Consider the following 27,054-nt stretch of genomic DNA (forward strand, 5'->3'; position numbering starts at 1 on the left):
CAGGGGGCGTCTGTCTTTTGTTAGCGGGTGGAAGCACCGCGCGCCGTTCCCCGGCGTCCTTCCCACCTCCCCGGGCAAGATCCAGCCGCCCTTCCCCACCCCGGGGACACCTCCCCGCCGCACGGTGCCTGCGGGATGACCCCATCTCTCCCACCACCCCCCCCGAGGGGCGGCTCGGAGGGAAGGTGCAACGCTGCACCCTCACCCTGCGGAGGCCGCTGCGTGCCCCCCTCCCCCAAACTCTCGGGCCTTTGTTCCGGGGCGGGGGGGGGGGGGTTGGGGGTAGAAGCGGGAGGTGACCGAGGCAGCCGCACCCGCAGCGCGGGCGCACGTAGCCCGGGCCGGCCCCCGCGCTCCTATTCGGCGCCGGCCCGACGGGGCGGGCCGCAGCCCGTCCCCTCCGCGGCTATAAATACCGGCGGAGCGGCGCTGCGCCACCTTCTCACTGCGCGCCGGGGCGGCTTGGAGGCAGCAGGTAACGGGGGGGGGAAGCGGGGGCGGTGGGGAGGTTTGGGGGGAGGAAGGAAGGAGGAGAAGATGATGATGATGCGGAGGGGAAGCGAGAGGCGGTGGGGGAGGACCTCCCCACCGCGGGGAAGGGGGGGCGGGGGGGTGGCGGGCGGCAGCCCCCGGGGTGGATGGAGCCGCGTGGCGGCGGGGCCCGCGGGCACAAAGGCGGAGCGGTGCGGAACGGCGCAAAATGGAGGCGGCGGAGGGCGGGGGGGGAGGGAGGGGGGGGGGGGTTGGGACTCAGAACTCGGGGGGAGGGGATCGCTGGGGGGGGAGGGGCGGGTTCGAGCGCGTGCATCCCTCCTCCTCCTCCCCCCCCCCTTCGCCTCCGGCGGTTGGCGAGCGCGCGGGCAGGCGAGGAGCGGTGGCCGGTTGCCCGCCCCCCCCCCCCCCCCCCCCCCCCCCCCCCCATCGCCGCTCGCGAGCGCCTCACCGGCCGTTTCTGCCCGCAGGAACATCCCGAAGAGACGAAGATGGTGAAAGTCGGAGTCAACGGGTGAGTGCCGCGGGGGGGGGGGGGGCAAGGTCGCCTCAAGGGCGTTGGGGCAGATTTAGGGGTGCGGGGGGAAGCGGTGTGCCCCACCGATCCCCGTCCACCGTCGCCCCCGGTGCTGGGCGGAGGAACCGGAGCGGGGCGGGCTGCCGAGTCCCTTCCCCCTGCAGATTCCGGGGTGACTCACGTCGGAAGCACCGCTCCTACCCGCCCATCCTTCCCCCCCCCGCAACCCCCGGGGGTCCCCGCGCCCCGCCGGCGGGCTGCAGCCCCCCACCGAAAGGTCGCCCGGTGGATCGTGTGTCGGTAGCGGCCCGGGGGAACGTGACCTTCTGCCGCCGGGCCGAGGAGTAACCGGATCCCCGGGGCGCTCAGTAAATTTAGCGCTTGACCTTTGCGGAGCGGGGGTCGCTCTTAATCTTTAACCGAAGCGCCGCGGCCTTTGGACGGGGCTGCCGGGCTCCCCCCCGCACCGGCGGGCAGGGAGCGGTGGGTGGTCCCGAGGGAAGGCAGCGGCCGTGCCCGGCTGGCACGTTCCCGTAGCTCCTCTTCACCCCTGTGTGTCTCTCCTCAGATTTGGCCGCATCGGCCGCCTGGTCACCCGGGCTGCCATCCTCTCCGGCAAAGTCCAGGTGGTGGCCATCAACGATCCCTTCATCGATCTGAACTACATGGTGAGTTGCCTCCCTGAGCAGGGCTCCTCTGGCTCCCTTCTAGCAGCTTCCCAGGAAGAACGGGTGCGGGATAGAGGCGGAGGGCTGGGAGGTTCGGCGGTTGGAGTTGCTGGACTGAGGCAGAGCAGGGTTTGGGGAGATGGCAGCCGGGGTGCCTGACCTCCCCCCCTTCTCTCCCTAAATTTAGGTTTACATGTTCAAATATGACTCTACTCACGGTCACTTCCGAGGCACTGTCAAGGCTGAGAATGGGAAACTCGTGATTAACGGGAACGCCATCACCATCTTCCAGGAGTAAGTATCCCTCCGGCATCTCCGGAGGATGAAAGGAGGTGTCGCGCAGAGCGGCTCTCACGGTTTTGTCCCTCCTCAGGCGTGACCCCAGCAACATCAAGTGGGGAGATGCTGGTGCTGAATATGTTGTGGAGTCCACCGGTGTCTTCACCACCATGGAAAAGGCCGGGGTGAGTATGCCACAGCGGCACACGGAAGAAGGGGTACTGCTGCACCTGCCCGTGGGACACATCCCCGTGTGTGGAGTCCCTCAAGATGAGGAAGGGATGGGGCTGGGAAGGAGAAGAGGTTGTCTGAAGAAGTGAGCTCTGTTGCAGGGATTCTGGGTTGTCTAATCTCCTCCTCTTTTTCCAGGCTCATCTGAAGGGTGGAGCTAAGCGTGTTATCATCTCTGCCCCCTCAGCTGATGCTCCCATGTTTGTGATGGGCGTCAACCATGACAAGTATGACAAGTCTCTGAAGATTGTCAGGTAAGGAGAGAGGAAGATGCTCTCTGGCCTGGAGCTCTCACCAGCTGTGTAGGGTCTCATCTCACCTCTGTGGATGTGTTGCCTCTAGCTGATGTGCTTTCCTCTCTCTTTCTACCCAGCAATGCCTCTTGCACTACTAACTGCCTGGCGCCCTTGGCCAAGGTCATCCATGACAACTTTGGCATCGTGGAGGGTCTTATGGTACGTGTGGAGCTTGGTTCTGAGCAGGGAGCCTTATCTGCAGGTCCCATCATGTGAGAGGGGAAGCATCTGTGCTCCCTGTGTCCCCTCAGATGGGAAGGAGCTTGGGATGCTTCTTCTGGAGTGTTGGCTGTGTTCTTACTCCTGTGCTCTCTTTTCCCAGACCACTGTCCATGCCATCACAGCCACACAGAAGACAGTGGATGGTCCCTCTGGGAAGCTGTGGAGGGATGGCAGAGGTGCTGCCCAGAACATTATCCCAGCGTCTACTGGGGCTGCTAAGGCTGTGGGAAAAGTCATCCCTGAGCTCAATGGGTAAGTATTGTCCCTCCGTGGGTGTCAGGAGGAGGCAGCTGCTGCCTGGCTTGCTCTGACCCGTTCCTAGCGGAACGGACAGCTGGCAGAGGGGATGCTGGGTGCTGTTCCCTGCTGACTCAAGTCTCTTACAGGAAACTTACTGGAATGGCTTTCCGTGTGCCAACCCCCAATGTCTCTGTTGTGGACCTGACCTGCCGTCTGGAAAAACCAGTAAGTGTTGTGGACGAGGCCCTAACAACCTCCAGACCTGCTCCTGCTTCCTGTAAACTCCATCTCGTACCTGGAATCACCCTCTGCATCCATCTTTTCCCTAAGATTTGGTCTTTGTGAATACAGCACCTGCTGTGGTGCTCCCAACATGTCTCTCCTCACCCCCTTTCCCCCTGGTGGACATTTTGTGTGAGTCCATCTGACCATCTTCCCTTTCTCTCTTCCCAGGCCAAGTATGATGACATCAAGAGGGTAGTGAAGGCTGCTGCTGATGGGCCCCTGAAGGGCATCCTGGCATACACAGAGGACCAGGTCAGTAACTCTGAGTCTCTTGGACTGGTTATTGGTGCTGGCCCCATTTTTCTGACAGTTGCAGCTTCGCTGGGATCCTGGCTTGGGCACTTCTGCTCCAGGTGACTGCACGTGTTACAATTTCCTCTCCCTTGCAGGTTGTCTCCTGTGACTTCAATGGTGACAGCCATTCCTCCACCTTTGATGCGGGTGCTGGCATTGCACTGAACGACCATTTCGTGAAGCTGGTTTCCTGGTAGGCACAGCCTTGGGGGTGGTGGGGGGAGACTGGGGGCTGGCACGGACAGGGTTTATTGTCCCATTTGTCCCTGCCAGGCTGGCAAAGCCAGGGTGATCCACAGACCCCTGTGGAGTAGGGTGGTTCTAACGTGTGAAGTGACTTCAGCCTTCTGTTGGGGGGTGGATGGAAGGCTTCCTGCTTTCTTCACTGGAAGTGGATGGGAAGCCACCTGGTTCGGTTGCGTGGGATGGGGCAGAGGAGCAGGAAGGGTGGAGGAAGGGGATGCAAGAAACGCCATCACTCCTGACGGCGCTTCTCTTTCTGTCCCCAGGTACGATAACGAGTATGGGTACAGCAACCGTGTGGTGGACTTGATGGTCCACATGGCATCCAAGGAGTGAGCCGCGCGCACAGCCCCCCTGCCTCGGGAAGCAGGACTCTCCTCGGCCGGAGCCCCTGCCCTTCGTCACCACCGCTTAGCTCTGCATCCCGCAGTGAGAGGCCAGTTCTGTTCCTTTGTCTCCCCCACTCCTCCAACTTCTCCCCGAGCCTGGGGGAGGTGGAGAGGCTGATAGAAACTGATCTGTTTGTGTTCCACCTTACTTACATCAATAAAAGTGATCACCATCTGAAGGGCCTTGGCTGTCTGTCAGTGGGAAATGGGAGCAAGGCGGGGGGTGTAAGGAGCAAATGTGGGTGCCTGCTGTAAGATGGGCCCTGCCAGCCTGGCTGCAGCTGCTGGGACAGCTCTTCTAAGCAGTGCTGGGTGGCCACCGTGTCAAGGCTGTGAACCCAGGTGGCAGAGACATGGGAAATGCCAAAAAAGTTGTTTGGAGAGCTCGGGCCACCACGCACAGGCACGGTGAGATCCTGGGATACCCGAGTTGGGCAGAACAGCAAGCACCCATCCGAGTGCCACGCTGCGGTGAGCTGGGCGGTGGCGTGTAGGTTGGCGAGCTGCTGGAGCCAGATGTGAGAGGCAAGGCTCCTGCCCGCCAGCCAAAAGGAGGTGTGGTGCAGGACTGCTGCATGGCAGCACGGAAGGCAGCTGTGCTGCTCCAGCCACTTTCTTGCTGTCTGGATTTGCTCGTCTGATGGGTACGTAGAATCAAGTGCCGAGCAGATGACCTTTTTTTTTGCATTGGTTTGGCAAAGTAGCACAAGAAACGGGAATTATTTCTTCTCCTTCCCCCTGCCTTAGTAGAAACGTTACAAGGAGGATTTTTTTAATTTGCTTTTAACGCTTCTGAAATGAATCAACTCGCCCGAGAGGAAATGGCTGCCTAGGGACGTGTCGGAGGCCGGTGCTAGCATGGTGGTGGCCAGTCTTAATTCTGGCTTAATTCTATGTGGAAGGAGGGGCAGTTGCAGTTAAGCTCCTGAGCAGCAAATCTCTGCAAGGTGAGTGTCAGCCCTCCGCCAGGGACTGCGTTACCTCCTCCTGGAAGCGTGAACGCTGCTGGCCAGGGGCTGAGCCTTCTGTGACCTGCGGGTGCTGGGGTAGATAAGCAACGTGTCGCACAAAATTGCACGTTCCTCTTGTTTTTAGCAGCTGGGTTCACTGTCTCGGAGGTGATGTGTCACGCTCTCCCTGGCAGGCAGGGTTGGAGCTGGTGTCTGCACCGCAGCTGCTTGAGAACCCTGATCTGGAACAGGGACTTGAGCTGGAGGACTTAAGCTCCCAGGATGAAGGGATGTTGGACGTAGTTCCCTGGAGCTGCTTATCTCCAGCATTTGGGCTGCGTAAAAATTCAATGTTTACTGGACCAGAGGGCGATGACTCAAAAGTTGTTTTGCAAAGAGAAAAAGGTTGAATAACCTGCCTCTGGATAGGAGCTGGGACAGCAGCAATGCCCAGCTTACCCCACAAACGACTCTGCGGCAGCTTTAGGTAACTGGAGTAAAATGGGAGCTGCCTGATGCTGGGGGTAACTGGGGGCAGCCCCCCTGTGCAATTGGGTTTCTACTGGGGAGAGGTGTAGCCTGTCAGGCTTACAAAGGAGCCCTGGGTTGATCCCATCCCATCCTTGATTGCTGTGCTTTGGATGCTGTGAACATCTGTCCGGCATGCCGCTGCCCGCGTGCTCGTGTGCGTGCCAGCGAGTGCCCTGCTTGGTAACCTGGAGATGCAGAGGGGATCCAGAAACACCTTGCTGGGGGGAGGAATGCCTGCTTTCCCCTGTAAACCAAAGACTTTTTGAACTGGGTTTAAAGCAGGAACGCTTCAAAAAGCCTTATGCTTCCCGAGCAAGATAAGGCCGCCTGAAAATTTGGCCGGAACAAAGAATTGTTCTTATTTAACAGGAGCGAGCCCTATCCAACCTGAGATCAAATTGCTGTGGGAATGTGTGATTTCACACCACCTGGGGGGTGGGGTGGAGGAAGAGTATGTGCTCTCAGACCAACAACTGCTGGGAATGGCTTGGAGAAATGTTTACTGTGGTTTTAAAACAGTATTGCAACCGGTTTACAGTCTTGCTAGAAATTCTTGGGAAAATGATGTGGTATCTCGGCAGGGCAAGCCAGCAATCCCAGAATTTAAACCAGAGTTGCTCTTATATGGAAACAGGGAAGTCGAGCCCGGCAAACGAGTCGTGCCACCTTCCGCCCACCCCAAGGGCTGCGTTTCCTGCCTCGTCTCCTATACGCTCCCTAAAGAGCTCAGCTTTCCTCCTAAATCCTCCTTTTGCATCCAGACACGGTGCCTGCAGGTGGCACCACAGCAATGCCCTCCGGCCAGCTGGCAGAGCCGGCTCAGGGCCAGCCTGGCCAGCAACTCCAGCCCTGGCCCAAAAATTTATTTGGTTTTGGTCGATTTGAAAACGTGACATATATGACTGCGGGTGGCACTGGGATAAAGATGGGAGATCTGCTGCGCCAGCTGCTTCTCTCTCTGGAGAAGAGTTTTTCTCCCAAGTAGAGGAGTTCTTAAAGTGTTTTTAGGAAAAACGGATCGAACTGGTTGGTCAGGGAAGGCAGTGCTCAGACAGACCTAAAGGGGCTCTTGTCCATTGAAGGAGCTAAAAATAATCGTGCTGCTCCGCTGGGATAAACCAGCTCTAGGAGCAGCTGTGATAAGCCAGAATCCATCCTTATTTATGGACACCTTGCAAGGAGAAGGTATAGAAAGACACCAATCCTGGCCAGAGGCTTGGCTCCGTCCTCCCTGACCAGCCAGGCACCAAGACTGGCTGTGCTGGACCCCTGTGGGAGAGGGATGCTCCCAAGACACGAGTTCTTTTGCAGGGTTGTGCTGTCCCAGCTCTCGCCGGCCGACCCAAGGGATGACTTCTCTGCTGGGCAGCCAACCATTGCTAGGGGTGCTAAGCTGCACCTTTTGGTTTCTTTTTTAAGATAGAGGACATTCAAGTGATGCTGCAGTATGGTAATTAGCAGTGGTATTATAGGAAAATTCCCTTTTATGGCAACTTTGAATGTTTAGAGAAATTATTTTATGCTTCATTGGCATGTGCACACACTACCATTCATGCATTACTCCCCCAAGAAATGTCTAGTTGTCCTCAGACCACCTTCTTCTCAAGGTGTCAGCATGGGACTTCAGCATTAAGGAAGATACCACGTAGTGAAAATCATCTTGGGCAGACATGGAAGCTAATTAAGTTTGCTTGGAAAAAAAAAAAAAAAATCACACCAAAATGTCACAAAATGGTGACAGCATAAGCACAATATAAAAAAAGTCCTGGACATTTAAAACATACTCTCCCCATTTCTGCAGTAAGTGAGTCTCTGAGCAAAGCAATCGCCCTTTTCACAAGGGCGTGTAGTGACAGGACACGGGGCAATGGCTTTAAACTGAAAGAGGGGAGATTTCAATGGGATCTAAGGAAGAAATTCTTCCCTCTGAGGGTGGTGAGGCACTGGCACAGGTTGCCCAGAGAAGCTGTGGCTGCCCCATCCCTGGAAGTGTTCCAGGCCAGGCTGGATGAGGCTTTGGGCAACCTGGTGTAGTGGAGGGTGTCCCTGCCCATGGCAGGGAGGTTGGAACTGGATGATCTTTGAGGTCACTTCCAACCCAAACCATTCCATGATCTGTGCAAGGAAGAGGAGCTACAGGTCTCTGATAGGAAAGACTATGACACAAGGCATATACTGGACAGTTGTATAAGACAAACCTCTCAAACGACAGCCTTCCAAACCCCTTTGTAACAACAGATGCCTTTCCCAAAACACAGGTTCATGCCTTAAACTCAGGCTACCCAAATACCCCTGTGGGCACCAGCAATACTCACGGAAAGCGGATATTTCATCCAAACCAAGCTGCCTACCTTTGGGCAATCGTACCGTGCACACTTGGCAAAACCAAATAATTCGTTATTTACTCTTCTGTGCTGAATGGAACCTCTTACATTCTGCTAGAACTTACCTCTGTATATTATCCTACTATAGGAGTGTCACCTTCTCGAGGGAGTTATTCTCAATTCAATGGTCCTGGAAGGAACAGTAGGACTGGGTTATACTTTACTGCGTGAGATTTGAAAAGGCAGCCATCAAAAAGCTGAAGCTGGAGTCAAACGAGAATAGGAGAACAACTCATAAATACTAGCAAATTAAACCTAAGAGCCTGAAAAAAAGGCAGATTTTTAGGAAACTATGTGACAACTAGAAAAAGTAGCAGGAAACCCTTTTTCAAACGCATCTTGGAGACGAGAAAGCTCCCAAAAAGCCGTAAGATGGTGTGGGAGGGATTAGAGAAGCTAAGGCCATGGCAGAAACATAAAACTGATGTTTTGCCATCAGAGGAGCTTCGGGTTGTTCCCAAAGTGATTTTCCTCAGCAGTGATGAGATGATGCCACCGTTGCAAACCAAAGTGTCAGGACCTGAGCAGGTGCCCGTGCCACGAACGGCAGCAAACCCTCGGTGCCAGGCTCGGATGGGCTCTGGCACGAAACAGATGAACAGGTCACCACGTTCTAAGTAATTCACTGCTCGCTTCAGCCCCCGTGACGTGATGAAAAGCAACTGGGTTTAGGAAAAACAGACTGGTAAAACCTTTCAAAGATCCTCAGCTGCCCCAGGACATGGAAAGAACACACTTTCCAAGCTGAAAACCAGTAGCAAGTGGTGGTGACAGAGAGAGATGGTGTGAGTGGCCAGCATTTGAGGCCATCTGCCCCAGGGTCGTTTCCATTCAACACCTTCAGAACAATCTGGAGCATGGAGGTGCCAAAGTTTGTGCAAAATGATGTAGGACACTGAGTCAGTCCATGGAAAGGTGCAGAAGGTCTTGTGACCAAGTGACAGGGTTACTAAAAGGATGGGTGAACTTCAAGGTTGCTAAAGGAGAAGTAATGCACGCAGTGGGGGGGACACAACTCTGCCATTGCAGGTCTCAAAGCCCTCCTGTAACGCTGCCCACCTCGCCACCAAACAAGCAAGCAACCTTTGGTGGCCTTGCTCTGCGTCCTGGGACGGGAAAAAAAAATAGGTGGTTTGTAATTGCCCTAATCTCCAGGTTTTTAGTTACCAAGTTGGGTACTGATTTAGGTGCTGGACCCCAAGCAGACACTGAAATCTCACTGAATCCACATGGCCTCCAGCTTCCCCATCACCTCCGACTCCTGGCATGGCTCTCAGCCTGACTAAGCTGCCACCCAGACCATCATCATCACTTCAGGCACTGGGCAAAAACGCTCGCTCACCTTTATTTATTTTTTTTTTTTAAGGAGTAAAATAACTTTTCACACTCAGAACATTTTTCTCCAGCCTGGAATCATGGTTAGGAGGCTTTACTCCATCTGCTCCGACTTGGGAAGCAAAGCAGGACAAAGCACACCAATGTCACACGGGGAGAAATGATGTTTAAAGATGCCCTCAGCTCCAACATCTGGCTGAGAGCTCACACGAGCCTGTGAGCCCTGCTCCCCACGTCTTTCCAGCCCTCCTGTTGTCCTGGGAATGGTCAGTCACCAGTATTTCCAGTCACCAGTATTTCCTGCTCTTAGATGTATTTATGCACAGCTTAAATATTGGCTCTGTACGTATGGCACCAGGAGCTGTTTTGACTCTATTAAAAAATATTTTTATATATATATAAAATATAGATAAAAATTGGCATTTTAACTGAGACATTTACTCCTTTTGAGCATCTCTACGTATCAAAAATGGTACCAGTTTTGTCGGGCAGTTCCTTGCCCCTCCGTAAATCCGTGCAGAATTTTTTCTCCCGTTCCTTCGTGATTTCTACCCTCCTCCCCCCCTCCACTGGTTCCTCACTGGTTTTGCTCGGCCAGCCCAATCCCTGAGGCCACCCAGCCTTTTTTAAACATCTTCCCCAACGCATTTAAAAACGGACAGCAGCAAACCACGGATTTCAGCCGGCAGCACTTTTCCGCCGGGGTGCTTTGCGAAACGCCGTCTGCAGGAACGCAGCGGCAGCGCTGTGCTTTTTATTTTTCTTCCCCCCAGCATCCCTAACTCCATCTCCCCAGGCAGCCTCGGGCTTTGCGTGCTGGTGGGGTCACCGCTACGGCATCCCGTGCGCACCTCTCCCCATCACCGTGCTCCAGGTCATCCGTGCCTGGAAAACGCAGGAGCCTTTCAAGGTTCCTCCTTAATTGCTAATGGCCTGGAAAGTGCTTCATCATTCCCCTCTGACCACATTCTGCTCTTTCCAAATACAGAACAGACATATCTGGTGAGTACTTCTCTTTTTTTTTTTTTTTTTGCCTCATTTTGCCTTTTTTTTTCCTCCTCTCCCAATTTCAGCCAAGAAAAAAAGGTTTATATTAGCGCTAGGATTGATTTTTTTTCTTTAAATATAACTAGAACAGTGTGTTAGCATCCTTAAACATCCCGCTATTAATTTTTTCTTGAGGTGACAGGAGTAGCTGAGGACCTTTTTTACACAGCTGAATTATTTTGTTGTCCCTCTAGTCCTTTTCTCCCACCCACAGTTGCTGTAGTTGTTACAAAGTTTATTTTTATTAATTAGGGTCAGGCTTTATCATTATTTTTATTAGTTATTCTAAGTACTATTGTCACATGGCCACTTATTCGAGGCAGTAGTTTACTGGAAGCTATCTTCTCATGCCTACTGAATCACAGCTTTCTGGATAACTGGAAAAACTCTCTTCTTTCCAAAGATCTCCCACTTAATCACACTTTTTTAATACTTCCCCTAAACAATTTCACTGTAAGACAAGGCTACATAACACTATGCAGTTCTCTGTTACGGCATTTTTGTCCTGGGTGATGTCTTGATTTGTTTCTCAGTTGATCCCTTGTCTTTAGGCAACCAGCAATCCCAACCCAGTCTTCATCTGTCGTGAGGACATCTAAAATCATCGCCTCACTTGGCCATGCCATCCTTCAGAAGCTGATGAGAAACTCTCCATGGCACAGCACATCCTTCGGTATCTCCAGCCAAAGTCTCCCGTGACAACACAACTTTCCTTTTCACACACGGCAGAGAGGTTCTTACTCATGGAATAAATCACCGTGTTTTGGGGGGGGGGTTCAGGAGTACATAAAAGACCCTTCCCTGCCTTGAGGAAATTGTGTGTCAGAGCACGTTTGGCTGTCAGCTCTAGAGTGAACGTGATTTTTAGCGCAGCGTGCAACCCCAGGCGAGCTCGCAGTTCTACGAGGTGGCCATGAACATTGAAAATATTAATTTACCACATTTCTTCCTACCCTGAGAACTTCGACTTCCCCTTGCCCAGATCTGTGCAGCCTGCTGTCGAAGCCGAAAATGCTGCCTCTTCCCGTCCGTTGTGACATCGGTCCAGCTCCATCACGCCACCTCTGAGTGGGACCTTTTGAGTTTCTCTTCCATAGCGTTGCCCTAGTACCTTCCCCGCTCTTACAGCTGTTCTCCAAGCTATGAAATCTATAACCCCCTCTGCCAGAGGACCTACAGCAGCCTCTCCTGATTCCCATCCCAAAAGAAAGTGGCCTAAACATTTAGAAAACTCACGTCTAAAACACCTCTCACAGTCTCATACGTCCACTGGGAGATGTTCAATGGTGGTTGGGCTTCCCCAAACCCCCTGTAGCCCATCCACGCTGTCTTACTCTCACTCCCAGCATCAATCACCACATGTAGAGGCTTGCCAGATGTCTTCAGGAGCCTACCCATGCATCATCCAGGTGCATCTCTAAGGAGACAGCACTCCACTGTGTTCTGTGTTAATTCTGACCTCTCCTCTCAAAAGGAGGTTTCTTACTCGTAACCGGAGTATTTGACGTACTCGATCATCACACGCAAGTTCTGGGACACTCTGTGCCACAGATACCTGAGATAACAACAACCATAAACGTATAAAGAGCACGGCCCTCTCAAGAACAAAGGAACCTTTTGTAGCAGAGGTATGAGGCTTAGGAAAGCCAATCTCCCAGCTCAAATCTAGAAACAAGGACGACTTGCTACGCAGCTTTGATGTCTCCAACCTCTTGGCTAAGACACAAGACAAACAGAATAATAAACAGGTTATCAGGGAATCAAGAGTTGCTCCGGTGAAGACTGTCAGCATCACAGTTAGGTCCATCTGAGGAAGCCTGAAACGGGGAAAAGCTAACTCACACGACGCCGAGTCATGTGGGACAGATGACAAAGCACCTTCAGAAGGGTGCTGGGTGGGAAATACAGGACCTTAACTGACCAGATGGACAAGTCAGCCTCTTTCAGTTCTGAGATATGATCTAAAATAGACGGGATCCAGGAATGAGGGGAGGGAGGGAGCAGGCTTGCTTAACACACGGAGGAAGATCTAGGCTACTTTGTGGTCAAGTTGGCTGAATGCTCTCTAGAGCCAGTAAGAACGTCCCACATCCACGCAGTGCGGTGCAAGGAGGGCAATGCTCCCCACCCCCTCTGTGGGAAAATCTGGTAGTCTTCATCAAGAAGCTCAGTGGGCCTGGTCTCGGGGCTACCTTGTCTCTGAGGATGGGAGCCCACCATTCAGACAAGTCCTGGGGAACTTCACTAGAGGAGCGGCAGAGGCTACTCCGGCTTTCAGCAGGAAGCCAGGGCTCGCTTCTGCAAAATACCTGGCACGGCTTGTTGACATCCCTTGCCAAGAGGCTGATGTCAGCACAGGGAGCATGGAGCACAGCGGCCACGGCAGAGAGCTGCGTCTCTCACCCCAGCTCAAAGGCTGATCCTGTCCCAGCAGGATGCTCACAGGTGGGTCTGTCCCAGCCCAGGGACAGCTCTTGCCTCGAGGGATGTTTTTTGTGCCACTCCCACTGATATAAAAGTTGACATGTGTAGGGCACATTTGGACACCACAGCCCAAATGTTGGGGAGGGAGAAGCCAGAACAATCACTAGCACGTTTCCAGACTGCCTGAGGAAGTCTCTGCCAACATGGACTTCTGGAGGGTGGGGAAGCTGAACCAGCCTGCCTAAATATTCAACGGGAGGACCTCACTGCCACTCCAGAGAGACACAATCCTGGATGGTCTTGGAGGTCACCAGACAGCAGCCACAGTCCTGAGACGGATGCTGATAGAGGGACTGCCTGGATGCATCCTGCCATGGAACCCCTACGTTCAACATTTGCGCTTGGGCAATAAACATTCACGTTAATGCATGGACACCACGTGCAACAGGACTTGGTCTCCTGTATGCCAAGGTCTGCTCTGGTGCACTAAGGACCATACAACACGCTCACGGGTGAGCACTGTCAGCTGGAAAAAGTAACTGACCTGCTCCCCCAAAGTTCATTTCATCAATTCATCATCTTGGTCAAGAACAGGAAAAGGCCCACTCCATCCACGGCCAAGCTGCCCCTGCAACCAAGTCTTTCAGAAAGTTTAGGCCAAATGAAGATTTTTGAATGGGCCGGGATCTAAGGGTAAATGAGAGATGATTGTTCCCTGTGAAATAAATACAGACCAGCAGGTATTGAGGAAGATCAAGCAGCCAAGACCTGGGTCTTCGATAAACTGTTTCTTCTGATATCGCTTCCTGAGCAGGCGCTGCTGAGAGGAGTCCTGGAAAAGAGATGAAGTTAGGGATGCAAGAAGCGACACAGTGCTGAGCAGTTCCTAGACACCATAGTTTCCAGCAGGGCTCATGGTGGAGAAAAGCAGGCTAGATACTCCCCAAAGACTGGAGAGGAGCCCACAGAGAAGAGTTAAACAGATGGAAGGTCCACATCTCCTCATATCCAGCATCAAAGGCACAGGGTCACCGTTGACGGACAGCAAGACGTGGGGGAGATGGTCCAACGAGCACGGGAGGCCTTGGGCTGTGCTTCCCATGCTGAGAAATTGCTGAGGCAAAGGATCAGCATTGCGTGTCCTGCCCGTGAGACCTCAGGAGCTGTCCCACCGGTGGGGGAACGGAGCTTGTCACTGGTGATACAACTCACCGGAGAACCACGTCTTGCTCACACGGGTGGGGGAGATCTCAGCTTCACTGCAAACGAAGTTCTGACAAGCGGTGGTACTGGGGTCCCCCCGCACGTCCTGGGATGTGGGTGTCTGGAAGATGTTTCTCCCCCTCTACTCTGCCCTTGTGAGACCTCACTTGGAGTATTGCGTCCAGTTCTGGAGCCCCCAACATAAGAAGGACATGGACCAGTTGGAGAGGGTCCAGAGGAGGGCCACGAAGATGATAAGAGGGCTGGAGCACCTTTCCTATGAGGACAGGCTGAAAGAGTTGGGGCTGTTCAGCCTGGAGAAGAGGAGGCTCCGGGGTGACCTTATAGCGGTCTTCCAGTACCTCAAGGGGGCCTACAAGAAAGATGGGGAGAGGCTGTTCAGAAGGACCAGTTGTGATAGGACAAGGGGTAATGGTTTTAAAATAGAGGGAGGTAGATTCAGGTTGGATATTAGGAAAAAATTTTTTACCATGAGAGTTGTAGAACACTGGAACAGGTTGCCCAGAGAGGTGGTGGATGCTCCATCCCTGGAGACGTTCAAGGCCAGGTTGGACGAGGCCCTGAGCAACCTGATCTAGTTGGAGATATCCCTGTTCCTTGCAGGGGGGTTGGACTAGATGACCTTTGAAGGTCCCTTCCAGCCCTAACCATTCTATGATTCTATGATTCTATGTTGGTCCTTCCATGCTTCATGCTCGAAACCCCGCAGGGCACACGCTCTGCCGTGCTGCGGGTTCTTACGCAGCACCGAGAGGCCACATACACGTCACGGATCGTGCACGGGGGAAGCTGGACATGCCCAGCCGCTCCCGGAGAGCTCCGTGGCAGAGAGGGAGCAGAAAACGCTGCGGAGACGTGTATGGGAAAGAGGATTTGCATGAAGCAGAAGAGCCTCCAGGCAGGGCAGGGAGCGGTTCTCTATCCACTGGCATGTGAGGCAGCATCGCTCGGAAGAACAAGCCCAGATTTCAACATTTCCCCTGGCTTCAGCTCTTCCAGGAACAAAAACAGAAAGGGAAGAGGGAAAAATCCAGAAAGCAGCACGGAGATGTTTTATCTACCTAATCTTAGAGACGAGCCAAAAACTCTACTGCCATCCACCTTCTCCTCCCTTCAGGACTTTTCCTGGGAAGTGTTTCTCTCCGGAGCTTCCCCAGCCTGGGGCAGCTGCTGGGTGGCTGGCACCGCAGCACGCCACTCACCCCTCTGGCCGCCCTGCCAGGCTCCAGCCTCCTGGCACCGGAGGAGAACGCGCGATGTCCAGCCAGGAAAACGCTACAAGAGGTGGTGGGACACGCGAACCCCCGCGGTGGTTACACCGAGTTTGGACGCAGGACTGAGGGTGGGCGAGAAGACGCTCTGGGATGCCCCAGTATGGTGGAGACCAGGCACTGGGAGAGGAAGGTCCACAAGTCACGAGCTGTTTCCAGCTCCGTTTCCAACCCCTCGGCATCAGCGGTGCTCCAGGTTGACAGCAAGGCAGCCCACGTGGTGTCGGGGCTACAAGTGGCCCATCGAGGGCCAGTGGCTCCGAGAAGAAGGATCTCGCCGCTGTCCCATCCGGCACGCCGGAGGGATGGAAGCATCCCAGGGGAAGCCCCCACTGACGTGGGCTCCAAGGTGGACACCCCCCCAACCCCAAGCCGCGCGGCGCCGGTGGTGGCACAGGGAGAGCCCACAGCCAGCGGAGCTGTAGAAAAGGAAACTGTCCCGTTTAATGAGCCCCTCGCCCCCGTAACACGCGCCAGCGCCCCGCCACGCGCGGCAAAGCAAAGTGCACGGTGAGCGGGACTCGGCCCCCCACCCCAAGGAGGTTGGTGGTGGAGGGGGTGGGCTCGTGGTGCCCCAGTGCGGCACAGGGACCAGCCGGGCTCGGTCCAGTCGGCACCAGTGTGAGGTCCAGTTTGCAGGGAGGTACGGCTCTCGTTGGGCTCCGCGCGGCGCAGGGAGGGCAGGGGGCAGGTCAAGCGTACCAGGATGGAGGAGGTGGGTCTGGGGGGGCCTGGAGAACGCTGCCAGGGCAGGTTTGGAGCCTCCCTGCCCGAACCACCGTTTGACCAAAGCAGGGGAAGGGAACAGGGAAGGAGCTGGAGGCTGAGCCCCCCGGGTGGGGGCCCTCAGGTCTACCCAGCTATTCCCCTTTGCAAGATACCCAGTGGCAGGGGGCGTGTGGGATCTGCCAAGCACCCCAAAACAGGAGGGAGCCTGGGCAACAGGCGTTTACCAGCAGCTCCACATCCCTGACAGTCTCTCCCGTGTCTCCGGGGTCCAAGGGAGCAGGGTCCCCCCCCCATTATCTGATGGAAGCATCACTGGGGGGGTCACGGTCAGACTCCTCGCTCTCTTCGTTCGGGGCCGACTCGCTGGTGGAGGCCGGGGTGAAGGCAGGAGACTTTCTGCGGAGAAGAGTAAAGGGCAGCGGTCACAGCACGGCCCAGGGGGAGGGAAAGGACCCAGTTTGGTGTGGGCAGGGGCACCAGAGGGAGGAGGAGAGAAGCTGAAGTGCTCCTCTCGCTCCCTTGGGGCACGTGTGGGTCCACGGGAACCCTTGGGTGCTGGGGAGGGTGCTCTAAAGGACACCAGCCAAGAGGTGCAGGGCACGAAGCATGGCTGGGGGAGATGCTGGAGGAGCCTGCCCGGAGCAGGACCCTGCCAAGGCACACGGTGCTGGGGTCAGTGCAAGCCCACCGCAGAGGTCCCCAGCACGGAGCCACCCCGGCTCCATGCACCTGTGAGGGTCTACATGATGTCCCTGCACACGGCAGCTCCTCTGCCAGGGGTGTCTGGCTTTGGCTGTCAAAACCAACTCCTTCTGCAGAAGTGGCACCATGACCTGCACAGAGGCTGGTCACCAGGAGCCCAACAGCCCCTGGGAAGTGCCCTCTCTCCGTGGCACGGTGGGACAGGGCAGGAGCACTACCCCATGCTCCCGCTCACCACCACCCAGAGCACAGGTGTCCCAGCCCTCCCACTGAAGCTCACCTGTCCCCAGACTGGGTGATGAGCCGCCGGCAAGTCTCCATCTGCACGTCCAAGCCTCGCTTCATGCTGCACATTTCCATGTACTCGTGCAGGTGCCGGTTCATGTCGTTCTTGGCCGTGGCCAGCTCCAGCTGCACGAGGGAAACGGTGCGGAGGTGAGCCCAGGGCACGCTGCGGTGCAGAGCAGGGGGCACGGCCAGACCCAAGGCTGCTGCCCCCAGTACCAACTCCCTGCTCGAGCACCGTGTCTCCCTTCCCCGGGGACCCACTCCCCCATTTCATCCCCCTCTGTGCCATGCCCTCCCCACTTCTTCCTCTTTCTCCTCCTCCCACCTCTATTTGGTCGATGGTTTCCTGGTACTCCTTCTCACGGCTCTTGAACAGCGACTCCGTGTCCTTGATCACCTTCTCCAGGCTGTCGTCCTGCTGTTGGGGAGAGCACGTTTCGAGGCAGGGAGGCGTCCAACATGAGGGAGCAAAGGCAAGAGAGAGAGAAATCAGAGAAAGAACTGGCAGCACTGCAAAAAGAAGAAGAAAAGTCCTTCCAGTACTTAAAGGGGGCCTACAGGAAAGCTGGAGAGGGGCTTTGGACAAGGGTGTGTAGTGACAGGACACGGGGCAATGGATTTAAACTGAAAGAGGGGAGATTTCGATGGGATCTAAGGAAGAAATTCTTCCCTCTGAGGGTGCTGAGGCACTAGCACAGGTTGCCCAGAGAAGCTGTGGCTGCCCCATCCCTGGAAGTGTTCCAGGCCAGGTTGGATGAGGCTTTGGGCAACCTGGTGTAGCGGAGGGTGTCCCTGCCCACGGCAGGGGGGTTGGAACTGGATGATCTTTGAGGTCCCTTCCAACCCAAACCATTCTGTGATTCTATGAAACATAAGTGGCATAGTACAAACAAGGCACAAGTCGGTCCTGCCAACACGGGGCAGAGAGACCCAGGACTCGCCACCCTGGGCAGCCCACAACAAGCCCAGCAACGCACAGAAGCTTTGGAGAGTACAGACCACCCCTGAGCGCGACACATCACAAGGAGACCGCCAAGGGCTGAAGACGCGGGATGGAGAGGGCTTCGGCTGGACATTGAGCCCTCTGTCTGGGCAGCATTGCTGCAGAGTGGGCAGGTGGGCTGGAGAGCCTGAGCAAGGGACCACCAGAGACCAGCCCAGTCAGAGGTTGTCATCCCTTCTGGGACGTCTGTGGCTCTCACCAGGCGTGTGGACCATATTCAGCACATCCTTCAGGCTACAGGTCCCCGGTCTGTCTCACAAGGAGACCTTCACAGGATGCAGTTACGTATTCCCATTAAGAAGATGGCTTTGAGGGAGCATCTTCCCAGGCTCAGGCAGGATGGAGTGTGCCAACCCAGGGCTGGATCCCCAAGGAGACCTGACACCACTGTTACCTCCCCCTGCACCTCTGCGGCTGCAATGGCGTATCCGGAGAAGTCCTCCCAGAGGAGCAGCGTTTCTTCTGTCTCCTCCCACGTGAGGCTGTCACAGTCATCCTCAAAGTCATATTCCCTCCTGGGGGCAAGGGAACGGCACGTCAGCCCCAGCAGGCTGGGAAGGCAGGTGGCCACAGCGGTGCCAAAAGCCTCGTGCCCGCTCACAGGCAGAGCTGCAGCTCTTGGAGGTCTGGCCAGGGTGAGCTCCAGCGTGCCCCAAGCCAACCGTTGATGGGGAAGGGGCTGGCTCCGTGGTCAGGACCCCCAGCAAATTCAGGCTGGGACTCCCGAAAGATAGGAAGTGGGGCAAGAGGAGGGGAGTTAGACCACCTCCCACCCACGGCACAGGTGGCTCAGGTCTCCTGGGGGTCAGTCCCACCGCCCTGCAGAGCACAGGGTGTTGTTGCTCCCCATCTCACCCTCCCCAGGGAAGGGGAGCACAGCCCACCCCTGCCCTCCCCATGGCAGGCACCAACAGGGAGCCTGGTGCCGGAGCCTTGCTTGGCACCGGCGGCAGAGGTGCGGAGCAGCCGCACTCACAGCTGGTTCAGCATCCTCTGCATTTCCTCATTGATACTCATGGCCGTGGTCTCGTCCTCCTCTTCCTCTTCAGGCTTTCGGGAGGCATCGCTCTCCGACAGCGAGGTGTCTTCGTCGCTGACCTGCTTGCGCTCCCGCTTCCGCCCCACCGAGGCTGGGACCTTAACGGGAGACAAGTGCAGAGACTACAGAAACGAGGCCGGGTCCGAGGTCGGGAGCAGGTAGTTGGGAGGAGATGGAGGGGAAAGGAATGGTGGGGGGATAGAAAGGCAGGGAAAGAGAGAAAGAGAGAAAGGAAGGAAGGAAGAAAAAAGAAAGAGAGAGAGAGAGAGATGGGCTCGTTATGATCAGGTTAAAGATGGTGCAATGGATAAAACATGGTTTTAGCATTTTCTGAAATTAAAACTAAGCAACTAAAGATGGAATCTATGAATCTGATGAAAAAAAAAAAAAACAAAACCAAAACACAACGTGGTTTTACTGCAGCAAAACTCAAATCACCCACCACCCCAGTCCAGAGACAGGGAAACACAGCGACAGAAACAGGGGAACAAAGAGACAGAGTCTGAAACAGGTGAAATATGTCAATAATTACAGTCCGACCTTACTCATAAAAAGTTTAAAATTTGTACACTTTCCCAACCGAATGGAACTAACCAGTTGCTTCTGTAGGGACAAAGAGAGCGAGACAGAGAGGCAGTGACATCCAGCAAGAGAACAGAGACAGGGACAGAGAAGAGAGACAGAGAGAAGATGACGGAGAGGGGAAGGGGAAGGAAAGAGATGGAGTTAGAGACAGACACTCAAGCAACTCGTCTCCCTCCTGCAGCTGCTCCCCTACCACTGCGGGGTCCCCGGGCCCAACACGACAGGTCAGCGAGAGGTTGAGGGGACTCTCCATCCCCAGAGCAACATCTGGAGCTTTCCACCTCCTCTCCGTGCCCTTTCGCCTGGTCCTCCCGAGAGAGACGGAGAGCAAGGGACCGCGAGGAGCAGGGGTGAGGGTGACCAAGCGTCTCCCCTGGCAGGGGGCTGGTGGTGTCTCTTCTACCTCCTTCGGGAACTCTCCTCCCCAGAGCCGCCGGCCGAGCCTGGAGCAGCAGCAGGCGCTTCTCACCTGAAACATCTTGATCATGTCCTCGCAGTTCCGCTGCTGCGCCACGTCGCACAGCTTGGCAGTGATGTCGATGCGCCGGCAGATGTCCATGTCCACCTTCATGGCCTTCTCCTGGATCTTGGTGTCCAGCTCCGTGATGTTCTAAACCCACGGCGTCGCAGGAGGAGGACAAAGGAGGAAGATCAGGCGAGGCAAACGGCGAGCAGAGCCCCCACGTTCCCCCCTGTGCTGCAGGACTGCATCCCCATCCCCGCTTTGCTCACTGCACCCTGGACCAACCCTGCCAGACCACCTCTGTGCTGGATGTGACCCACCAAGGAACAACCCCTACGCAGCCCCACCGCTGGGGTTGGATGCTGCTGCTGGGTCGGAGAGGGGTGAGGGACTCACATTGCTCATCAGTCCCTTGAAGACAACAAGCTCTGCCTTGAGCTGCTCCACCTTCATGGCCAGCTCCTCCTGGCAGGCTTCAGCCTCCTGGGCTTCCTGCCCCGGGCAGAGGGAGATGTTTCAATCAGCATCAGCGCGGCGCAGCTGGGGTGCAGGGGAAAGAGGGGGACAGCGATGCTCACCTCCTGCAGCTCGGTCACCCGGTCCTGAAGTTGGACACGCACTGTGTACTCCTCTTCCCATCTAGGGAGACAAACGCGCCGCTCAGATCCCACCGGCCTCGCCTCGCCAGCTGCCGGCGAGGAGGGAGCAGCAGCTGCTCATCCCACAGCTATCCCAGAGCGGGCGATGACGGCACCGGGGCGGGAAGGAGAACGTGCCCAGGAATGCGTCGCCGCTCATTTCCACGCGACGGCAGCTGCCAAACACCCGTCAGCCCCACCGGCCACCCCACCCCGCTGCCCGATGGCTGCCTGCTCCGCGCCGGGGGGAGCCGGGGACACCAGCCGCAGGCTCCGCGCCGCGCCGCTCCTGCATGCCCTGCCACGCTGGGGCTGGCCCACGGCTCCCCCGTGCCAGGCCCCGTGACCCGGGCAGGGGCAGAAGTCTTCTTGGCTGTGCTGCCACGTAACAGGTTGGATTCAAGAACGTTGGTTCATCCTGCAAGGAAGCCGGATGGATTGTCCCGTCTTCGTGCCAGGTTGGCTGGCGGGTGCTGCACGAGCATCTGCAGCTTTGCGAAAGGCTTGTGCTGCACGGTGCCCGGCTTTGCCACACGAAACCACGTCACCTAGCAATTATTATATTGCATTTTGCTAGATGAGATCACCATCTCGGGCCACGCTGCGGTGTTGGCCCAGTCCGCGGTGCGCTGGGAGGCCACCGGGCTGTACCGCGCTTCGCTAAATGACTCTGCCATGGAGCGGGTTGGCACGGGCTGCGGTGCGGCCCCGGCAGGGCTGCTGCATTCTTACCCGGCTCTTCTGGGAGAGCCAGATTTCTGCAAGAAAGTGCAATTTCTCTGGGAAAGCAACCAGAGCCGGGCCCTGCCTGGTGCCATGCTCTCCGGTTTCCGTTTAATGCTTGCGAACACCGACGCAGGCACCATGACCCTGCACAAGGACGTGAAAAAATCTCTCCTCTGGCTTACTCGCAATAAATCCTAACGTCTAGGAGACCAGAAAGCACAGGAAAAGCCCTCACACTTGTTATCTCAGGGTATCAGGACAATCTGATGGTGTGGGAGAGTCCTGGCTTGGGAATTTCTAAGCTTTTCAGGCTGGTAACGCTTCTCCTTACTCAAACGAGGAGAACGCCCGCAGTCCTTGTGCTGGTGGTGGCTCCATCCCGCAGCTACAGAAGGGGAGGCAAAGGGGGTTCCCATCCCTTTGGGGGAAGAGGAAGATCATAGAATCATAGAATCATAGAATGGTTAGGGCTGGAAGGGACCTTCAAAGGTCATCTAGTCCAACCTCCCTGCAAGGAACAGGGATATCTCCAACTAGATCAGGTTGCTCAGGGCCTCGTCCAACCTGGCCTTGAACGTCTCCAGGGATGGAGCATCCACCACCTCTCTGGGCAACCTGTTCCAGTCTTCTACAACTCTCATGGTAAAAAATTTTTTCCTAATATCCAACCTGAATCTACCTCCCTCTATCTTAAAACCATTATCCCTTGTCCTATCACAACAGGCCCTCCTGAACAGCCTCTCCCCATCTTTCTTGTAGGCCCCCTACAAGAGGGAATAATATTCCTTCCCTCTCTCTTCCCCTACAAGAGAGAGGGAAGGAATAAGTTAAAAGGTAGAATTGTCCTTATATGGGAACTGTTCAAACAAAGCCTCCCTCCCCGGGGAGAAAACCGCCTTCCAGCAGGAGAAAAAATTTTCAGCATCTTTCTCAGCGCGGCGCTTCCTCCCTTTTTCGGTCCCCGCCTCCCTCCGGCTCTCCATATAGCCCGGACTTACTGGGGAAGCAAAGCATAGCTGCAAATCCTTGGAAGAATCCATTTCACACCAACGCTACGGAAGACGAGCGCGGATCAGAGAAACCCCGACCCAGAGGCGGGAGGCAACGGCGATTCGCCCCACCGGTGCCCAACCTGCGTGCCCAGCCGTCACCAACCTCTCTCCTGCTCGCCTCCTGCCTGGCTCCTTCTTCCCGGCTCCCTCCTGCAATGCACCATTCCTAATAATAACCTGCCTGCAGCGCGGCGCCCGCAGCCCGGCGCGGCCGGCGGCCGCTGCCAGCTGGAAGCCAGGCTGCCCCACGCAGCCCCACGGCCACCAGCACGCGCCGAAGGGGAGACGGGCGGCATTCCCGCGCCGCCGCGGGGCAGCGACCTGCCCAAAGGCTGACAAAGAGGGAGAAGGCAGGGAACGAGGGCAGGAGGGTCCATCCCAGCAGCAGACCGACCCGGCTGGGGACGTGACAAGATGCGGTGCTGGCCCTACAGCCCCCACGCATCAAGTTTATGTCCTCAAGAAGCCCATACAGCAAAACAAACAGCCCCCCTACACCTTTAAAAACCCTTTGGGTGCTTCACCCTATGCTGCATGGTAGCTGTGGGGCATCTCTTGCCATGTCTGAGCTATGTTTGAGCTTCACCTTACCGGTGAATGCTTTGCAGCCCCGTGCACCTCCTTGGAGGGCAACTACAGCAACAAGAGACCTTCTTGCAGCCTTTCAATATACAAAGGAGTCTTGTAAGACAGACTTTTTACCAGGGCCTGTAGTGCCAGGACAAGGGGCAACAGCTTTAAACTGAAAGAGGGGAGGTTTAGACTGGAGATGAGGAAGACATTTGTTCTGATGAGGGCGGTGAGACACTGGAGCAGGTTGCCCAGAGAAGTTGTGGATGCCCCGTCACTGGAAGTGACCAACCTCATCTAGCGCAACCTCCTGGCATGGGGTTGGACTAGATGATCGTTAAAGGTCCTCTCCAGCCCAAACCATTGTGTGACTCTAACACACTGTGCCATAACACTACTCACTCCACGCCTCCGGTGTGCGCTTGCAGCACCCAAGACAAAAACTACTTGGGAATACAGATGCAACAGCACAAACTCAGTCAGATTCTCAGGTCCCCAGTGCCTGGCAGCACCGTATGATGCTTGCAGGCACTCTCTGCCCCTCTCCAGGCCACCTAGCCCCAGCCTGCCCTTGCCAAGCACGGCTTCCGTGACCCTCTCCCCATCTCCTCTCGTCCCTCCCTATCGCCCCTGCACCCCTCCTAGATCCCACACCTGAACTTCAAGCCCTGCGTATCTCCAGAGAAGCTCCTCCTGCTGCAACGCTGCCCTGAAGAAAGCTCAAGTTCAAGCGCCGGAGCCGTGGGCCAGAGAACCGGGAAGCCCTGCGTGAACACGGTCCCTTCCCCCTGTCCCCAGGCAGGCGGCGAGAGGCGGCCAGGGATGACACCAGCCACATCGTCCCCACCACAGATCGGAGCGAGAGGGAGGTCTCTGCTCCCAGGGCATGTCGGCATCAGCCCTCAGCATAGGGAAGGGTGTGGAAACAGGATCCTCCTGTCCCGTTCCCCTGTTTGGGACCTGGCTGCACCCGTCAGAGAGTTCCTGGTGCCGGAAAGGGTCTGGGGGTGGGGTCTGCTGGGTCTACCCCAGCTCCTGGTAACACAGTCCAAAAATAGATCCCACCAACAACATTGGCCTGCAGTAGCTCATGGTGTCCCCCTGTCCGCCTCCAGCCCCCCCGCGGCCCTCCCCAAAGCGGGACAGCCCTGAAAAGCTCTCCTTTCTCCCAAAGTTTCAGCAGCACTCACAAACCCACCTCGGACCCCTCCGGCTGAAACACTTGGAGCACGTGAAGCTTGAGACCTCTGGGCCAAAAAGGTGGCACCAGCCACCGGCTATCCGATCCGAAAGTGCTGGGCAAGGAAAACTGCCCACCCCTGGAGAAGGAGCCCGATCCCCGGCTTGATAATAAAAGGTACACGCCGCAATCGGTGGGAAAGAAGATATGCCAACTGCTCCTTTCCGTGTGCCTCGCTCGGTGCCTTCGGAGCATCCGAGAGACAAGTCTGCTCAGCCAAAGCCTTATAAAGCCAAAACCATCAGGTGCCATCTCGGATCCCCAGCCTTGATCTCGGCACCAGAGCCCACGGCTGCGCAGCACCAGTCAGTGGCACGGCCCCCTGGGTTGGGCACACCGTTTCCCTCCTCCGGGTACCTAATCAGCTACTTTCTAATTGCTTCCAAAGCATCATAAAGTGACTTTTCTTCTGAAAAAAAAAAAATAAATCAGTCGCTCGGGCGGCGTCAGTCACCAGCGACGGTCTCACCCTCGCGCCGTGACCCAGCGATGCCGGCCCCTGCCTGATCTCATCCTACGTGCGGAATCGGGAGCAGCTTCGGAAACTGGCTCGCAACAAAAGTGCCACTGGTGCGATACCAGAGTGGCGGCCGCCCCGCACGGGAAAGAAGAACCAGCCAAGAGATTAGCTCTGCATTCTGCTTCGCCCTGCTCCGAGGCGCGTGCCAAGCTGCAGCTATTTTGGGTCAGGAGGTGGAAAGCCCCCCGAGGAGTGGGGTGCTCCCACACAGCTCTGCTGCTGCTGGGAGTGCTGGGGAGGGAAAGGGCCCGCCTGCCGAGGGGCTTCTCCGTCCCTTCCAACATATCCAGAGTGCCCTTCTCCTCCCAGCAGCCTTTTCCAACCCAAACCCATTCACTGCTGCACCTTCATCTTCCTCACCCGCTTTCTGGCTGCTCCTCCTTCCCGAGTGTTTCCAGATCCCCTCCCCTTTAAAACGCCAGCTCCTGGAGTCACGTTATTTCTTCCCCACTCGTAAAAGCATTTCCAGCCTCTGGCATCGAGTTGGCAAAGCTGGGAAAAGGTGCAGCGAGCATCCAGAGAGGGTTCAAACACCAGGAGGGAAGCGGGGAGACCCAAGTGTAGACGCCTCCTTTAAGGGTCCACGTTTGTCCTTACGACCCCACCTCACGCTGCCTGGAGCCCCCGCTCCCAAGAAGTCAGGCCAGGGCTGCCTCTCCCTCCCTGCCCTCTTCTCCCGCACCGGCACCACCGGGTAGAGCCCTGCAGCCTCCCCGATGATGGTCGGGGTCCCTCGGGGGACCCTCGCTCCCGCCGCCCCTTCTCACCTCCGCTTGTACTCGTCGCGCTCCCTCTTCACCTTGGCCAACACGTTGTAGAGGGCCCGGATCTCCGGGGTGATGGTGTCGATCTGGACGCCCACCCCGTCCGGGTGGACCCAGGAGACCCCCGGTCCCTGCACCAAGGTGGTCTCCGGTCCCGGGCCCAGCCGCCGGGCTTGCGAGAAGGACCAGATGGTACCGGGCATGAAGCGGGAGGCGGCCGGGAACGGGGCGGGCGGCTGGACGGGAGCACCGGGGCGGCAGCCGGGAGAACCCAGCGCCCGGGTGGGCGCCAGCCCCAGCCCGAGCCCCAACCCCAGGGTGCGGATGGGGCCGACGAAGCCCGTCTGCACCGCCTGGTCGCGGCGCGGGGGTCCGCGGCCCCGGCCGCCCCCCCCCTCCTCCAGCGCCTGCTGCAGCTGCTTCTCCAGCTGCCGGTTGCGCCGCTCCAGCTCATGGACCTTGGCCAGGAAGCAGCGGAACCGCAGGTTCAGCGTCTTCAGGACGCTGATGTTGGAGCCCAGGTCGTTGCGGAGGGCCATGGCGGCTGGCGGAGCGGGGAAGGGGCCGGCGGGCGGCGGGGCGCCCAGTTCCCCCCCGAGCGGCTCGACGGGGCGCGGGGCGGGCGGCGGCGGCGGCGGCGGCTCGGGGCCCGGGAGCCCCTGCTGCTCCGGCGGCAGGAGGAAGAGGTTGGGGCCGAAGAGCGGGTTCATGGCGGCGGCGGGACGGGGCGGGGGGGGATGCGCCCGAGGTGGCGGGGGGGCGGCCCCGGCGGCGGCGGCGGGGGTGCGGCTTCCGCTGCGGCGGGGATGCGGCGGCGGCGACGGAGAACCGCTCCCCTCCGCCCGGCCCCGCCGGCCGGAGCGAGCAAAGGAGGGGACGAGGCGAAAACCGGGAGGGGACAAGGCGGGAACCTCCCTTTCCTCCCCCGCCCCTCGCCCTGCGGGGCTGGGAGAGGCGGGGAGCGGTTCGGCATCCCCGCGCTCCGCTCCGGAGGGTTCCGGGGCTCCCGGGGGCGCAGGGATGCGGCGCGGGCGGTCGGGGCTGCCGGGTCCAGCGGGACTCCGGATGCAGCCCCCGGCGGGCACGGCCCGGCCTCCGCCCGGGCAGCCCCGGCAGTAGCGGGGAGGGGCCCCACTCCAGCATCGCAAGCTCCGGTCCCCCGTTCCCCCGTCGTCTCATCAACCCACTGTGCCTGTGCCCTCTGCTTACTTTTTTTTTGAATTATTGTTATTATTTGCATCGCCTTTAGGGCTTTCCCCAGTTCTGCCCCCCCTTAGAAACGCCTAATTTCCCTTCTGCACCCCCGAAGCCCCCCCCGTTTTCCTCACTGCCCCCCCCTCCAAAGCAGCCCTGTCCCTGCTGCCGCCTACGGAGAGCTGCCACCGGACAATGGCGAGCCGGAGGGCAGGGGAG

The 27,054-nt window shown here is 57.1% G+C and overlaps 2 protein-coding genes across 8 annotated transcripts; one reads left to right on the top strand and one right to left on the bottom strand.

Moving 5' to 3' along the window:
* The first annotated feature begins 441 nt into the window (after positions 1–441).
* On the top strand, positions 442–4,319 carry GAPDH (glyceraldehyde-3-phosphate dehydrogenase). Its single transcript, XM_086609598.1, has 12 exons — positions 442–475; positions 963–1,006; positions 1,578–1,677; positions 1,865–1,971; positions 2,051–2,141; positions 2,326–2,441; positions 2,561–2,642; positions 2,806–2,957; positions 3,092–3,170; positions 3,399–3,482; positions 3,620–3,717; positions 4,034–4,319. Exons 2-12 carry the CDS (start codon positions 984–986, stop codon positions 4,101–4,103), a joined length of 1,002 nt encoding a protein of 333 aa, XP_086465724.1. The 5' UTR covers positions 442–475; positions 963–983; the 3' UTR covers positions 4,104–4,319.
* Positions 4,320–16,344: 12,025 nt separating this feature from the next.
* Positions 16,345–26,351, bottom strand: IFFO1 (intermediate filament family orphan 1). 7 transcript variants are annotated; one of them, XM_086610116.1, is made up of 10 exons: positions 25,645–26,351; positions 20,710–20,770; positions 20,528–20,623; positions 20,138–20,278; positions 19,678–19,683; positions 19,021–19,181; positions 18,439–18,559; positions 17,367–17,459; positions 17,034–17,164; positions 16,345–16,447 (listed from the first exon to the last, which is right to left on the bottom strand). In XM_086610116.1, exons 1-10 carry the CDS (start codon positions 26,349–26,351, stop codon positions 16,345–16,347), a joined length of 1,620 nt encoding a protein of 539 aa, XP_086466242.1. The 7 variants fall into 7 exon arrangements, with proteins under 7 accessions (XP_086466242.1, XP_086466176.1, XP_086466104.1 ...); XM_086610050.1 differs by having other exon boundaries at positions 19,678–19,686; XM_086609978.1 differs by having other exon boundaries at positions 17,367–17,456; positions 18,433–18,559; positions 19,678–19,686.
* Positions 26,352–27,054: the final 703 nt, after the last annotated feature.

The sequence above is a fragment of the Tauraco erythrolophus genome, chromosome 1, assembly GCF_009769465.1.
Source record: "Tauraco erythrolophus isolate bTauEry1 chromosome 1, bTauEry1.pri, whole genome shotgun sequence".
Classification (NCBI taxonomy): domain Eukaryota; kingdom Metazoa; phylum Chordata; class Aves; order Musophagiformes; family Musophagidae; genus Tauraco; species Tauraco erythrolophus.